The sequence below is a fragment of the Trichechus manatus genome, unplaced genomic scaffold (assembly GCF_000243295.1).
Source record: "Trichechus manatus latirostris isolate Lorelei unplaced genomic scaffold, TriManLat1.0 scaffold00094, whole genome shotgun sequence".
Lineage (NCBI taxonomy): Eukaryota > Metazoa > Chordata > Mammalia > Sirenia > Trichechidae > Trichechus > Trichechus manatus.
The window spans coordinates 10,875,087-10,891,507 of NW_004444030.1; the positions used below are offsets into that span (position 1 = coordinate 10,875,087).

At 38.7% G+C, this 16,421-nt stretch overlaps 1 protein-coding gene across 1 annotated transcript in view; it reads right to left on the reverse strand.

The window, feature by feature from the left end:
* Positions 1 to 1,223: 1,223 nt before the first annotated feature.
* Positions 1,224 to 16,421, reverse strand: part of NXPE4 (neurexophilin and PC-esterase domain family member 4) — a 97,077-nt gene continuing 81,879 nt past the window's right edge. The window contains 4 exon segments of the mRNA XM_023736999.1: positions 1,224 to 1,815; positions 6,942 to 7,148; positions 8,673 to 8,734; positions 9,237 to 9,925. Of these exon segments, the coding sequence (XP_023592767.1) occupies positions 1,280 to 1,815; positions 6,942 to 7,148; positions 8,673 to 8,734; positions 9,237 to 9,925 (1,494 nt within the window). The 3' untranslated portion in view covers positions 1,224 to 1,279.

Genomic DNA, 16,421 nt, shown 5'->3' on the forward strand with positions numbered 1-16,421 from the left:
ATATAATCGATTCACTTGTTTTTTCAGGTCTTTGTTGTAAGAGGGAACACTGGAAGTGTCTGACTACTCTGCCATCTTGGCCCCACCCCCATATATTCTATCTTTAATCCCTTATCTCTCTCAAAAGTTTTTCTGAAAATTTCATCTTATATTCCTAAAGGATAAATGCCATAGAGTCAGATTAGCTCCTGACAGTGAGTTTTCATGTAGGAAAAGTCCCAGGTTTTTGGGATCCAGGGGGCCTTGCTGGGAACTTTGCAACCCCTCCAGGACTGTGGAATCTGGAGAATTGTTCAATAAGACTCTTCCTCTTTCCAGTTGGAAGTCATCTTGAGCTTATCTTTAGTGGTAAAAATAAGGAAATGGGTCTGCTTTCTCCACATATTTATTTTACAATTACTTTATTGCTCTGAGAGAAGAACTTTAAATTAAATTGGTCACCACAGGAGGCTTGACTTCCTACTTGTGAAGAGTGGCATGAACTGGTCAAGAAGGGTTGGATCTTCTCATGAATATTTTCATTTTATTAAAAATTATTTTATTATTTTTGTGGTTGTTGAAAATATACACAGCAGTACATACACTAATTCAACAATTTCTGCATGTACAATTCAATGACATTGACTATACTCTTCAAGTTGTGCAACCATTCTCACTCTCCATTTCCAAATTGTTCCTCCTCCATTGACACAAATTCTTGCCCCCTAAGCTTCCTGCCTTACCCTTTGAGTTGCTCTTGTCAGTTTGATCCCATATAGATAGCTCTTTAAAAGAAAACAGTGCTCAAAAGGCAGATATTCTTTACTAATTAAGCTAGACTATTGCTTGGTTTAAAGAAGACGTCAGGGAATATCTTTGTTTTAAGGTTTAAAGATTATCTAAAGATAATAATTTTGGGGATTAATCCAGTCTCACTGGTTCCAGAAAGTGTAGGTGCCATGAGAATTTTAAATTCTGCTCTATATTTTTGCCCCTTTTGATCATTATTTTATGTTCAGTAATGGTAGCCAGGTACTATCCAGTTCTTCTGGTTTCATGGCAAAGCATGCAGTTGTTCATGGAGGCAATTAGCCATGTATTCTATTGAATATTTTCATTTTTAAGTGGAAGCACAGATTAGAAATAACTGACTTAGTTGAATTGGTGGCTCATGGATCAGCCGTAGTGCAGACTATGTCCTCATGCTGATTGGGAGGTGAGAGCCAAACACAGCATCTGGTATGCTAGCATCCACTTAATGTTTTTAATTAAGTGAATGAACTGCAGAGATATGTGCTGTCTAGCAAATATAGTTTAATAATATATTAATCTGATTTCTGACCACAGATTGAGGTGGGTGGACCTCATGTGTGCCATATGCAATGGTCATATCCCAGGCGTCAATGACACCTATATTAATATCCTGGAAAATTTCCTTCATGGCAAGATACTGAATGTAGCCATGAAAGTCACTGAATCTCTCTGGATCACTGTACATCTCCCTGGTGTTTTCTGCCTTGATGATAACCATAGTGTCTGGGCTTCTCAGAAGAAGACGCCAAACAGCTTTGTGGACATTGAGGGCCCTTCGGATGAAAACATCAATGGGAAAGGGTCTAAAATGCTGGCCCAGAGAAATAACAATGACAGTATTTTTTCCTCCTCCAATTCTGTCAATGACCCGGGCGATGTACTCAATCTCTTTGACTGAATAGGTCAATGATCCAATCAAGGGGTAACCATGTTTTTGCCACTGGATGTTGATATTCCTATCCAAGTCCACAGCAAGTTGATGTTGAAGTTTTCCAGATTCATGCAGATCCACTGACTTCAGTGCTGACGACAAATATGTAATCCCAAAATCAAAAGAGAATAAGGTTACCAAGATTGACTAGTCATAAAGATAGAAGAAAAGATTTGGTGTTTATAAATGAACAAATTGGTCATGTTTGATTTATTATAGTTTAAATGAGAGAATAGTTTTGAAAGCTGAACAATCAAAAGTGTTGTATGAATGTAAGAGATTATGTTGCCCATTTGTAGAATCATGTGGGATCAAATGGACTAGTGATGGTAAGACACTGAAGTAACTTCATTAGGGAATGATGTGGTCAGTTTTGTAGGTATTATTTTTGTACATTTTGTTAACTGTAGACTACATTAATCTGAGGATAGAGAAAGGTACTATTGGATACAAGAAAACTGGAAACTTAGCTATTTACCTGGTACTCTGTAAGTTTAAGAGTGAGATTGCATTCTATACTTCTATACTTCCTTTACATAGTCATAGAAAAGTACTGAGTACATCATCTATAATAATAATAATAGTATTATTTCTTATTTGTAAAGTACGTTACAGTTTACAAAACATTTATTTGGATGATTTTTTCATTCACCTCTAAGCTCTTTCTCTCTCTCTATATATATGTGTTATTGCTGTGTTATGAAAAACCAAACCAAAAGGGGAAATGATCCGCCCAAGATTGTTGTTTTTAGGTGCCGTCGAGTCAGTTCCAACTCACAGTGACCGATGTACAACAGGACGAAACACTGCCCAGTCCCATGCCATCCTCACAATCATTGCTATGTTTGAGCCCATTGTTGCAGCCACTGTGTCAATCCATCTTGTTGAGGGTCTTCGTCTTTTTGGCTGACCCTCTGCTTTACCAAACATGATGTCCTTCTCCAGGGACTGATCCCTCCTGATAACATGTCCGAAGTACGTGAGACAAAGCCTTGCCATCCTTGCTTCTAAGGGGCATTCTGGCTGTACTTTTTCTAAGACAGATTTGTTTGTTCTTCTGGCAGTCCATGGTGTATTCAATATTCTTTGCTAACACCGTAATTCAAAGGTGTCCGTTTTTTTTTAGTCTTCTTTATTCATTGTTCAGCTTTCACATGTATATGAGGGAATTGAAAACGCCATGGCTATGGTCAGGTGCACCTTAGTCCTCAAAGTGACATCTTTACTTTTTAACACTTTAAAGAGGACTTTTGCAGCAGATTTGCCTAATGCAATGTGTCCTTTGATTTCTTGACTGCTGCTTCCATGGGCGTTGATTGTGGATCCATGTAAAATAACATCCTTGACAACTTCAGTCTTTTCTCTTTAATCATGATGTTGCTTATTGGTCCAGTTGTGAGGATTTTTGTTTTCTTTATGTTGAGGTGTAATCCATACTGAAGGCTATGTGTTATCTTTGATCTTCATCAGTAAGTGCTTCAAATCCTCTTTGCTTTCAGCCAGCAAGGCTGTGTCATTTGCATATCGCAGGTTGTTAATGAGTCTTCTTCCAATCCTGATGCCCCATTCTTCTTTTTACGGTCCAGCTTCTCAGATTATTTGCTCAGCATACACATTGAGTAAGTGTAAAGATACAACCCTGACACACACCTTTCTTGATTTTAAACCACGCAGTATTCCCTTGTTCTGTTCGATAGACTGCCCCTTGATCTATATACAGGTTACACAGGAGCACAATTAAGTTTTCAGCAATTCCCATTCTTTGCAGTGTTAGCAATAATTTGTTATGATCTACACAGTCGAATGCCTTTGCATAGTCAATAAAATACAGGTAAACATTTTTCTGGCATTCTCTGCTTTTAGCCAAGATCTATCTGACATCAGCAATGGTATCCCTCATTCCATGTTCTCTTCAGAATCTGGCTTGAATTTCTAGCAGTTTCCTGTCAACGTACTGCTGCAATAGTTTTTGAATTATATTCAGCAAAATTTTACTTGCATGTGATGTTAATGATGTTGTTTAATAATTTTTGCATTCTGCTGGATCACCTTTCTTTGGAATGGGCACATACGGATCTCTTCTAGTCGGTTGGCCAGGTAGCTGTCTTCCCAATTTCTTGGCATAGACGAGCACTTCCTGCGTTGCATCTGTTCGTTGAAACATCTCAATTGGTGTTCCATCAGTTCCTGGAGCATTGTTTTTCACCAGTGCCTTTGGTGTAGCTTGGACCTCTTCCTTCATTACCATTGGTTCTTGATCATATGCTACCTTCTGAAATACTTGAATGTTGCCCAGTTCTTTTTGGTACAGTTACTCTGTGTATTCCTTCCATCTTTTTTGATGATTCCTGTGTTGTTCAATATTTTGCCCATAGAATCCTTCAGTATTGCAACTCATGGCTTGAATTTTTTCTTCAGTTCTTTCAGCTTGAGAAATGCTAAGGGTGTTTCTCCCTTTTGCTTTTCTATCACCAGGTCTTTGCACATTTCATTATAATACTTTACTTTGTCTTCTCAAGCCACCTTTTAAAATCTTTTGTTCATCTCTTTTACTCCTTCATTTCTTCATTTCACTTTAGCTACTGTACATTCAAGAGCGAGTTTCAGAGTCTCTTCTGAGATCCATTTTGGTCTTTTCTTTATTTCCTGTCTTTTTAATCACCTTTTGCTTTCTTCATGTATGGTTTCCTTAATGTCATCCCACAACTCACCTGGTCTTTGGACATTAGTGCTCAGTGCATCGTATCTATTTTTGAGATGGTCTTTAAATTCAGGTAGGAGATACTGAAGGTTATAAGTTAGTTCTTGTGGACTTGTTCTAATTTTCTTCAGATTTAACTTGAACTTGCATATGAGCGACTGACAGTCTGGTCCCTAGTTTGCCCCTGGCCTTGTTCTGACTAATGATATTGAACTTCTCCATTGTCTCTTTCCACAGATGTATTCATTTTGATTCTTGTGTATTCGTATAGTCACCGTTCATGTTGTTGAAAAGTGTTTTTCTAATGAATAAGTCATTTGTCTATTAAGTAACAGAATCAGCGCTTAGACTTGAAGTTCTTCCCAATTCTTGTGAAAATAGTCTACCTGATCTCAATACTTTTGAAGATAGTATAATATGAGTCATATAAAATGAAGTCCTTCCATTTTTCATTGGACTAATTACTCCCTTAACAGAACATCAAGGGCAGATGCTTTGTAGCTAGAACTTCTGAGAAAAGTGTTTAGAAAAGAATTATTAATGTTTTGTAACAGGTGCCATCTTAGATTTAAATGGCTACATTTGAAGTCTTAACCCAGTGAGGTTTGGAAATGTAGGTGCTGCAGTGGCAGGGTGGGGGGAAATGGCTAAACTGTTTTCTTAATTCTGCTTCCAATATTCTTCAGTTTTCTTTCCCAAAGTACACTCTGGCCATAGAATTTAACTTTTAACAAAATATGCAGCAGATATTTTCCTACCACAACTGAAAAGATTAGCTGAAGAGGGTAGGTAACTCAGTAATTCAGTACTTTATATAACCTAAGAGATCCACAATTATAGAGATCCACCATTACATGAGGCTAAAGGATATCCCCTTATTTTACAGATGAAGAAACTGAGGTTCTGAGGAGTTTGGGAGTTTATCAGAGGCCACAGTTTAAAACTCTCCCCTTCTGTTGGGAATTCCCCCTTAGAACTTGGGGCCAAGATGCTACTAATTTTACTTTTTATAAGGAGGAATAAATAGGAGCCCTGGTGGCGCAGTGGTTAAGAACTATGCTTGCTAACTAAAAGGTCAGCAGTTTGAATCCACCAGCTGCTCTTCAGAAACCCTATGGGGCAGTTCTACTGTGTTCTGTTGGGTCACTATGAGTCGGAATTGACTTGTCAGCGGTAGGTTTTCTTTTTTTTTTTTTTTTAATAAAGAGGAATAGTTTTCATCTAGGTTGAGATCACAGGAGTGACTTCATGTCAGTAAGACCAGGGTGCTGCTATACCTGCTACATTGTCCTCTGTGATAAGAGCCCAGGGCACAGAGACATGGAGGGGCAGGCAGTGATGGGTTTCCAGGTCAGATCACTTGTGGATTATGATTTATTATTGGTGTACTCTTGGTTTAGTGAAAAGAACAACTGGATTCTAACCCCAACTCTGACATTAACTAATAATAATAATTACAGTAGCTATGGTTTATTGGGGAGTTTCTGAGTAGTTCAAACAGTTAATGCACTCGGCTGCTAACTGAAAGGTTGCAGGTTCGATTCCATGCAGAAGCACCTCAGAAGAAAGGCCTGGTGATCTGCTTCTGAAAAATCAGCCACTGAAAACCCTAAGGAGCACAGTTCTACTCTGACACACATGGGTCACGATGAGTTGGATTGACTTGACTCTATGGCAAGTGTTGTTGTTTTTTTTTTTAATATTGTCTTTTGGGCACTTTCTGTGTGCCTATGTGTCTTGCATTGTGTTAAATATTTTATAGTTGGTACCTCATTTAATCTTCCTAACAGCCACCAGATACTGTTATTATTCTTAGTTGACTGATGAGGAAAATGAGACAGAGAGAACAAGTAACATGCCCAAGGTCATGGATTCTAAGTAGCACAGCCTAGGTCTGTCTGACTCCAGAGTCTGTGTTTTTAACCATTGTGCCTAGCTAATGCAGTGTCATCGCCTTGCCCCTGGTGTCTGTCCTCTCATCGAATAACAATAATAACAATAGCTTACACCTATAGAGAACTTACTTGCAACAAACAGTATTCTAAACGCTTTGCATATATTATCTCATTTAATCCTCATGACAACCTTACCAGGTGGGAACTAATTTTGTCTCCATTTTACAGATGAGGAAACTAAGGGACAGAAGGCCCACTCAACATGTGAAGAAAACAGGCTGTCTCAGTCTAGTATCTGCATGCTTAGTCCTCATGCCATATTGTGGAAGGTGGACAATATAATATCTTCAGCTCTATCAATTTTCTGAGCATGCTGGGTAAATACCTAAGTGTGTGTTCTTTGGGGACAGGGATGTAATATTCCTTTGTCTACACTGGCTCCCTTCCAGTCAGATAAATGTATTCTTTTAAAGGAAAGATAATGATGTCTTGTGAAAAGTTTTAGTGTGTTGTGATTAAGGAATATGAAAAAGAAGAGATGTTTCCCATATTCCTTTCTCTTCTTGAAATGAACAAGAAGTTTCCAAAAGGGATTTCAATAATAACTTAGACTGAGACATACTGTTGATATTTTGTTTGAAGTATTCCATCCACTGGCGGATTGTGGAATCACCCATGAGATATATGAGTTTTCCTCTCAGGCATTCTTTCATTTCAGTGGGAGTCAAGCTACAGGAGACAGGATTCCAGGTGTCTTCCCAGACATGCCCACTGGGGACTGTGGATCTCATCCCAAGCTTGCATTTCTCTTTCCTTGGAACTGCTTGTACTGCCAAAGAATCAACAAGATAAGATCTTCTAAAACATCAAATTACCAATACGTGTTTACTAAGAGCCTACTGTCTTTTCTAGATACCCTTTTAGTAGGGGTAAATGTGGCTTTAGTGGCGGAAAAGTCTTATTGAAGCATCCTGTTAATGGGATAGATATTTTTTCAGTAAAATATTTCTCTGAAGTGAATTTTCTAAATGATCCCCATTAATGTTCATTGTGAAAGCAGATGTTTTCTCCCAGAAAAGGAAAATATGGCCTTCTGGGTAAAATTTGAAATATTTGGTTGCTTTTCTATGGAAGTAAAGCCATCAATTCTTGCCTAGTAATGAATGCTCAATTACACTATCATTTTAGCCCACTTCACCCCCAAGCTTGTCACACTCTGTCACAGTGTCTTCAATGCCACCATCAAATTGTAAATCTTTTGAGTTAAAGGCAGGGTGATGGAAAAAAAATTAACAACTGGTTTTGGCTTGGGAACTGGTTGATTTGTAATGGGTATGGTTGTTGGCTCTGAAGTAGGGTCTTGGAGGCCCAAGATGTGCCAGGTATTAACCTGTTAGTCAGTGGTTTATGAAGAGTCTGGGAATCTGAGAGGATGAGGTGCTATGATGGTGAGGAGCCCTTGGTTGGCTTGGGGCAGTGATTATTCACCCACCAAAGGGAAACCCAAAAAACCAAATGGAAATAGTTTAATATTTTGACAAGTGGTACGAGTGTACCCATGTATCCTGAGTGAAAAATATGCAATTTCTATCTCTAGGCACATATTTAGACTTCAGTGTGAATAAATTTATTGGTGATTAGCAAGCAGTTAATGCTGAACTTCAAGGGACACAAAAGTTCTTGCCTTAAATCATTCTAGGCTGTGAGGGGTCGAAGAAATTGAAGAGAAATTAGTAAATATAACTATGAAAGTGCTATCTTATATGTTAAAATATCTTGAAAGACAACAAAGACGAAGAAGAGGTTGGAAACCTCTAGATGGTGATTCTTGGGCCAGTAGTGATGTGGGATGTGGTGATGGTGGTGGTGGAGGTGTGAGGAGGCATGCTGTAAGGGATGGTGGTGGTAGTGATGGTGCAGATGTGAGAAGTGGCAGTGGTGTGGGTAGGTAGAGAACTATGTGTAGAAGTGGGAAAGAGGTTTGACATTTGAAGGTTATTGTGTTAGATGGGCGGGTAATCTGTTTCCTGATAAGCAGATTGGTAATGAGAGTTACAGCTAGTAAAACAGGTTTGTGATTTCCTAGAGTTTACACTTATTCACTCACTTAGGTAACTGATATCTTGGCCTACCTTAGAGAAGCCAGATTGGCAGGGTGGCAGTAGGACTGATAGCAGTGAACAAATTCAGCAGAAAGAGGAAACCCTTTCAGGGGGTCTACGACTAGCTACAGATGGCAGTGGTCTGATCTCGTTGTACATGAGGTTGCCATGAGTTGGGAGCCAACTGAATAGCAGCTAACAACAACAACAACAGGACTGAGCACCACCTACCAAGCACAGGGAGAACTTACTGTTGCATTTGGAGACGTGAATGGCTTTGAAGCTTTCCATAATCTCTACGCCCACATTTGATCTTAAAAAGACAAATACAGAAATTAATCTGCAGGTAGCCCAAAATACCAGGAAATAAGAGAAGCCAGATTATCTAGCTTTAGTTATTTCTTGGTGATAAGTTAACCACTATGCCCAGAGATTCAGGCCATTTAGTAAAATTTCATTTCTCTGCTTATTAGTACATGGGATGCAGACATCCAGTAGGTGTACAAGGTGATTTATTGCAATGCAGAAAGAATATATTAGAGCATACATACACACTCATCTATTTCTCACCCTCTTTTAATTTTTATTTATGTGTTTCAACGTAAGAGTTTTTTGTTTCAGTGATAAGGGTTAAATATCCAAAAAATTTTGGGGACTGTGGAGAGTAGGCACAGTCCCCAGGTCAATTCACAGATTCCTTCCCAAATGCCTTTTCATAAAGAGTTCCAACATTGATATACTGATAAGAACTTCATTTGGATTAACATACAGTCACACCATATTTGCCCAAGTAATCTCCAGAAATAGTGATTTACCTTTGAAAGAGGCTCCTTTCTTGTTTGCTGAGATAAGAAACTTCCTTGTTCTTGGAGTGCATGTGGGTGAGTGCAGCACAGGGCATTTGTTGAGGTTTCACGCAGTAGAAGGTCTCTTGGTCTTGAGCATCTAGGTACTGGCACAGTTTAGCACTTGAGTTTAAAACCAGGGCACAATCAGTATTGACATGGCAGATGCATCCGGAAAACTGGCCAGTGAAGATCACCCTGTCGTAGCCTTGGTTCCTTGCCCGCCAGAGAGCGGACACTCCTTCACTGGGGTGGATGAGCAGCAGGGACAGAGACACCTAGCCCTCCCAGAACAGAGTGAAGCGGACAAGGTAGGTGCCGTTGTTGAAGTCGGTCACCTCTCCTGAAGCACCTGCCTTCAAGGCTGGGGAAGACATCCTGGCCCTCAGGAAATCCCCACCATACTCCTTCCTGCATCCCATGTGGTCCCTCACCTCCAACAAGAGGTCTAGCTGCTCCCCTGTGCAGTAGGTGTCTCGAGGATTGAGCACAGTGACTCTGCTGTGTGCTGCGCTGGTGGTGGTGTTCATGTGGGGGAAAGGTCTGGGTGGGATCAGCTGATCTAATTTCGTCGTGATTTCCTTTATCCTCAGGTCAGTCTTTACTGGTGAAATCACTGGACACAATGGTGCTTCAGGGCGTGAGGACTTCTTGAAATTCTAGTAATGGAGGGAAACGGGCAACATGAGTGCAGTCCAAAACTAAAATGATAAGGAGTATGATAGAGAGCATAGAAACTGTCCCTATTTAATATGTTAATTTTTGGTGGGTTAGCCATCTTCTATCTTGTATTGACTAATGGAGAGATAGAAAAATAAAATGTTGAAATTTTATAATCATATATTATCTCATATGAAAAATGATTTTCCTTAGAAAATCTTATGGTGGAACTCCACTTCTTACTGGTTAATTTATTTTAGATGAGCCTTTTAATCCCTTCAAATCTATTATTTTCCTTAAGGTGGTGATGCTAAAATCTACCTTATAGGGCTTTTGCAAAAATCAAATGAGAAATGTTTTTTTATTGGTTAACTAGAGAACAAATGTTTTATTCTTTTTATTATCTGAAAAGTAAAATTCAGTAATTTAAGTAAATCCTTAAGAAACTGTTTAAAATACATGGGGCTTCTTTGTAAAAATATGGATTATCTATTTTCCTATTTCATCTTTTACATTTTGCTTAAATATTCTATGAGATTTATTAGTATTTTTCAGAATATTTTTGCTCCTATAGAAGATACAGAAAAATAAGTTTATAAAAAAATTTATTTTCTAATCATAAAACTGATTTATTATTAAAAATGAAATAATACAGAAACCGTATAGGAAGAAAAATCACCTATGATCATACCAACCATTGATAACTACTGTTAACATTTTGGTGAATTTCTCTCATTCTTCAATCATTTTACGTGATTGTGAACAAATTGAATATTTACCATTGAATTTTGGTTTTTAAAAAAAGTTGTCATTAAAAATGCTCCACCTTATTTTGAAGGCTCACATAATATTCCAGCCTGTGGCTATAGCTGATAGCTGCGTGGCGTCAGGGTAGTATCCTTTCACTGTACTTATTCAGTCTGTATGCTGAGCAAATAATCCGAGAACCTGGACTATATGAAGAAGAATGGGGTATCAGGATTGGAGGAAGACTGATTAACAACCTGCCTTATGCAGATGACACAACCTTGCTTGCTGAAAGTGAAGAGGACTTGAAGCCCTTACTGATGAAGATCAAAGACCACAGCCTTCAGAATGGATTACACCTCAACATAAAGAAAACAAAATCCTCACAACTAGACCAATAAGCAACATCATGATTAACGGAAAAAAGATTGAAGTTGTCAAGGATTTCATTTTACTTATATCCACAGTCAGCAGCCATGGAAGCAGCAGTCAAGAAATCAAAAGATGCATTGCATTGGGCAAATCTGCTGCAAAAGACCTCTTTAAAGTGTTAAAAAGCAAAGATGTCATTTTGAGGACCAAGGTGCACCTGACCCAAGCGATGGTGTTTTCAGCTGCCTCATATGCATATGAAAACTGGACAATGAATAAGGAAGACCAAAAAAGAATTGATACCTTTGAATCATGGTGTTAGCAAAGAATATTGAATATACCATGGACTGCCAGAAGAATGAACAAATCTGTCTTGGAAGAAGTACAGCCAGAATGCTCCTTAGTACCAAGGATGATGAGACTTTGTCTCACGTACTTTGGACGTGTTATCAGGAGGGATCAGTCCTGAAGAAGGATATCATACTTGGTAGAGTGGAGGGTCAGTGAAAAAGGGGAATACCCTCAGCGAGATGGATTGACACAGTGGCTCCAACAATGAACTCAAGCATAACAATTGTGAGGATGGTGCAGAACTGAGTAGTGTTTCATTCTGTTGTACATAGGGTCACTATGAGTCGGAACCGACTTGATGGCACCTAACACAACATGTGGTTGAAAAGTTATTACAAATGACATGAGGTGATACAATATGAACTCTGAAAGTTAAGGATGTGTATTGTAATCCCTAGAAAAACCACTTAAAAAAACTATATATATATGTATGTATGTGCGTATGTGTGCATATATATATGTGTGTGTGTTCTAAAAAAGTATTCATTTACCCCAAAAGATGGCAGAAGGTACTAACAGAGGAACAAAAAGAGGAGGGGACAAACAGAAAACAAAGAGCAGAGTGGTGGACCTAAATCCACTTATATTAAGAATTACATTAAATGTGAGTAGACTAGATTCCCTACTAAAAGGCAGAGGAAAAAAGCAAGACCCAAGTATTTGCTGCCTGGAAGGAATTAAGTTTAAATATAAAGATACAGATAGATTGAAAGTAAATGTATGGAAAATGATACACATGTAAGCATCAGAAAATTAATATTAAAGTAGACTTCAAGACAAAGAATATTACCAGAAATAAAGATGGACATTTCATAATGATAAAAGGGTTAATTGGCCGGAAAACATATTACTATAAATGTTTATGTGTCTACAAATACATGTACTTATACATGAAGCAAAAATTGACTGAAGGGAGAAATGGAAAAACCCACCATCATAATTGCAGATTATACAAAAATCAGGAAGGAGCCAGAGAATCTGAACAGCATTATCATAGTAATGTTTTAATTTTTTTTTTTAAATTTTGTTGTTGAGACTATACACAGCAAAATATATTGTTGTTGTTTGGTGCTGTCTAGTTGGCTCCAACTCATAGTGACCCTGTGTACAACAGAATGAAACATTGCCCAGTCCTGTGCCGTCCTCACAAATGTTACTATGTTTGAGCCCATTGTTGTAGCCACTGTGTCAATCCATCTCATAGAGAGTCTTCCTCTTTTTTGCTTGCCCTATACTTTACTCTGGTGGTGCAGTGGTTAAGAGCTCGGCTGCGAACCAAAAGTTTGGTAGTTCGAATCCAGCAGCTACTCCTTGGAAACCCTATGGGGCAGGTCTTCTCTGTCCTGTAGGGTTGCTATGAGTTGGAATCGAGTCAACGGCAACAGGTTTGGTTTTGGTCTTTATACTTCACCAAGCATGATGTCCTTCTGCAGTGACTGGTCCCTCCTGATAACATGTACAAAATATGTAAAACGAAGTCTCGCCATCCTTGCTTCTAAGGAGCATTCTGGCTGTACTTCTTCCTAGACAGATTTGTTCATTCTTCTGTCATCCATGGTATATTCACTATATTTTGCCAGCACCATGATTCAAAGGCACCAATTCTTCTTTGGTCTTCCTTATTCATTGTCCAGCTTTCACACGTATGAGGCGATTGAAAATACCATGACTTGGGTCAGGTGCACCTTAGTCCTCACCGTAACGTCTTTACTTTTTAACACTTTGAAAAAGTCTTTTGTAGCAAAACATATACCGATTCAACAGTTTCTGCATGCACTATTTAGTGACATTGATTAAATTCTTTGAGTTGTGCAACATTGTCAACCTCATTTTCTGAGTTGTTCCTCCCCTATTAGCATAAATTCACTGCCCCCTAAGGTTCCTATCTAATCTTTCGAGTTGCTGCTATCATTTTGATCCCATATATGGATAGTTCTTAAAAGAGCATAATGCTCAAGGAAGACATTTTTTACTAGTCTGGTTTTAAGAAGACTTTGGGGCATATTTTTGGTTTAAGGTTTAAAGATTATCTCAGGGAAATAGTTTCAGGGGTTCATCCAAACTTCATGAATTCGGGATGTCTGGAGTCCATGAGAATTTGAAATTCTGTTCTGCATTTTCCCCCTTTTGATCAGAATTCTTCTATAGAATCTTTTGTCAAAATGTTGGGTAACGGTAGCCAGGCACCATCTCGTTCTTCTGGTCTCACGGCAAAGGAGGCAGTTTTTCATGGAGGCAATTAACCACTCCATATCCTCCTCCTATTTCTGACTCTCCTTCTTCCTCTGTTGCTCCAGGTGAATAGAGCCCAGTTGTTGTGAGTTGGATGGGCACTTGCAAGCTTTTATGACCTCAGGCACTCCATAGAGAGCTAGGAGGTAGAACATAAGCACTAACCATATTATTAGGCCAGTTAATTGGGATGTCCCTTGAGACCATGACCCTAAACCTCCAAACCAAGGAACTAAACCCCGTGAGGTGTTTGGTTGTACATAAGCAGCCTCAACAGCTATTCTTTTTTTTTTTTCTGTCATTGTTGTAAATATGTCTATCACATAATGTTTACCAATTCAGTTTTTTACGGGTGTACAACTTTTTGACAGCAATTACAATAATCAGCTTTGCAGTACTACCCATAATCAATGAGATGTTTCCATCACTGTAGCCCCCCTTCCCCCCTTCCCTTCTGCCCTTGTTATTGTTAGGTGCCATCGAGTCAGTGCCGACTCATAGCGACCGTGTGTACAACAGAACAAAACACTACCTGGTCCTGCACCACCCTCACAATTGTTGCTATGCTTGAGTCCATTGTTGCATCCACTGTGTCAATCCATCTCCTTGAGGGTTTTGCTTGTTTCCACTGATTCTGTACTTTACCAAGCGTGATGTCATTCTCCAGGGACTGATACCTCCTGATAACATGTCCAAAGTATGTGAGATGTAGTCTTGCCATCCTTGCTTCTAAGGAGCATTCTGGGTGTACTTCTTCCAAGACAGATTTGTTCATTCTTTTGGCAGTCCATGGTATATTAGTATTCTTCTCCAACACCAGAATTCAAAGGCGTGAATTCTTCTTCAACCTCCTTATTAATTGTCCATCTTTTGCATGCCTATGAGGCAATTGAAAACACCATGGCTTAGGTCAGGCGTACCTTAGTCCTCAAGGTGACATCTTTGGTTTTCAACACTTTAAAGAGGTCTTTTGCAGCAGATTTGCCCAATGCAATGCATCTTTTGATTTCTTGACTGCTACTTCCATGGGTGTTGATTGTGGACCCAAGTAAAATGAAATCCTTGACAACTTCAGTCTTTTCTGCTTTTATCGTGATGTTGCTTATTGTTCCACTTGTGAGGATTTTTGTTTTCTTTATGTTGAGGTGTAATCCATACTGAAGGCTGTGGTCTTTGATCTTCATCAGTAAGTACTTCAAGCCCCCTTTACTTTCAGCAAGCAAGGTTGTGTCATCTGCATAACACAGATTGTTAATCAGTCTTCCTCCAATCCTGACGCCCCGTTCTTCTTCAAATAGTCCAGCTTCTCGGATTATTTGATCAGCATACAGATTGAATAGGTATGGTGAAAGGATACAACCCTGACACATACTTTTCCTGACTTTAAACCATGCAGAATCCCCTTGTTCTGTTTGAACGACTGCCTCTTTATCCATGTACAGATTCCTCAGGAGCATGAGTAAGTGTTCCAGAATTACCATTCTCCGCAATGTTATCCATAATTTGCTGTGATTGATCCACACAGTTGAATGCCTTAGCATAGTCAATAAAACACAGATAAACATCTTTTTGGTGTTTTCTGCTTCAGCTAGGACCCATCTGACATCAGCAATGATATTCCTGGTTCCACATCCTCTTCTAAATCCGACTTGAATTTCTGGCAGTTCCCTGTCGATATACTGCTGCAGCTGCTTTTGAATGATCTTCAGCAAAATTTTGCTTGCATGTGATATTAATGATATTGTTCAGTAATTTCCGCATTCGGTTGGATCACCTTCCTTGGGAATAGGCATAAATATGGATCCTGCCCTTGGAAACCACTAATAAACTTTGTTGTCTATACATTTGCCTTTTCTTGTCTTTTTATATAAGTGAGGTCATACAATATTTATCCTTTTATGATTAACTTATTTCACTCAGCATAATGTCTTCCAGCTCCATCCATATTGTAGCATGTATCAAGACTTCATTTCTCCTACTGGCTGAGTAGTATTCCATTGTATGTATATTCTTTTATTTTATTTATCCCTTCATCTGTTGATGGACATTTAGGTTGTTTCCACCTTATGGCTAATGTGAATAGTGCTGCCATGAACATTGGTGTACATGTCTCTGAGTCTCTGCTTTCAAGTCTTTTGGGTATATACAGGAATGGAATTGCTGGGTCATATGGTAGTTTTAGTTCATTGAGGAGTCACCACAATGTTTTCTACAATGGCTGCACCATTTTGCATTCCCACCACCAATGGGTAAGGGTTCCAATTTCCTATATCCTCACCAACAGTTTTTATCTTCTGTTTTTTTAATCTTAGCCATCCTAGTGGGAGTGAAATGGCATCTCATTGTGGTTTTGCTTTGCATCTCTCTGATGGCTAATGATGCTGAGCATCTTTTCATGTGTTTGGTGTCCCTTTGAATGTCCTCTTTGATGAAATAGCTATTCAAATCCTTTGCCTATTTTATGCCAAGGTTATTTGTCTTTTTGTTTTTACGTTGTTGAAGTTTCACATATATTTTGGGAATTAGATTCTTGTTGGATGTATGTTTTCTGAATATATTCTCCCAGTCGGTAGCTTGTCTTTTCACTTTTTTTGATAAGTCTTTTGATGAACAAAAGTTTTTAATTTTGATTAGGTCCCATTTTAGTATTTGTGCTTTTGTTATTATATTAGATAATTCATTGTTAAAAGCTAGATGTGACACACAATGGAGTACTATGCAACGAGAAAGAACAACAATGAATCTGTGAACCATCTCATAACATGGATGAAACTGGAGGACATTATGCTGAGT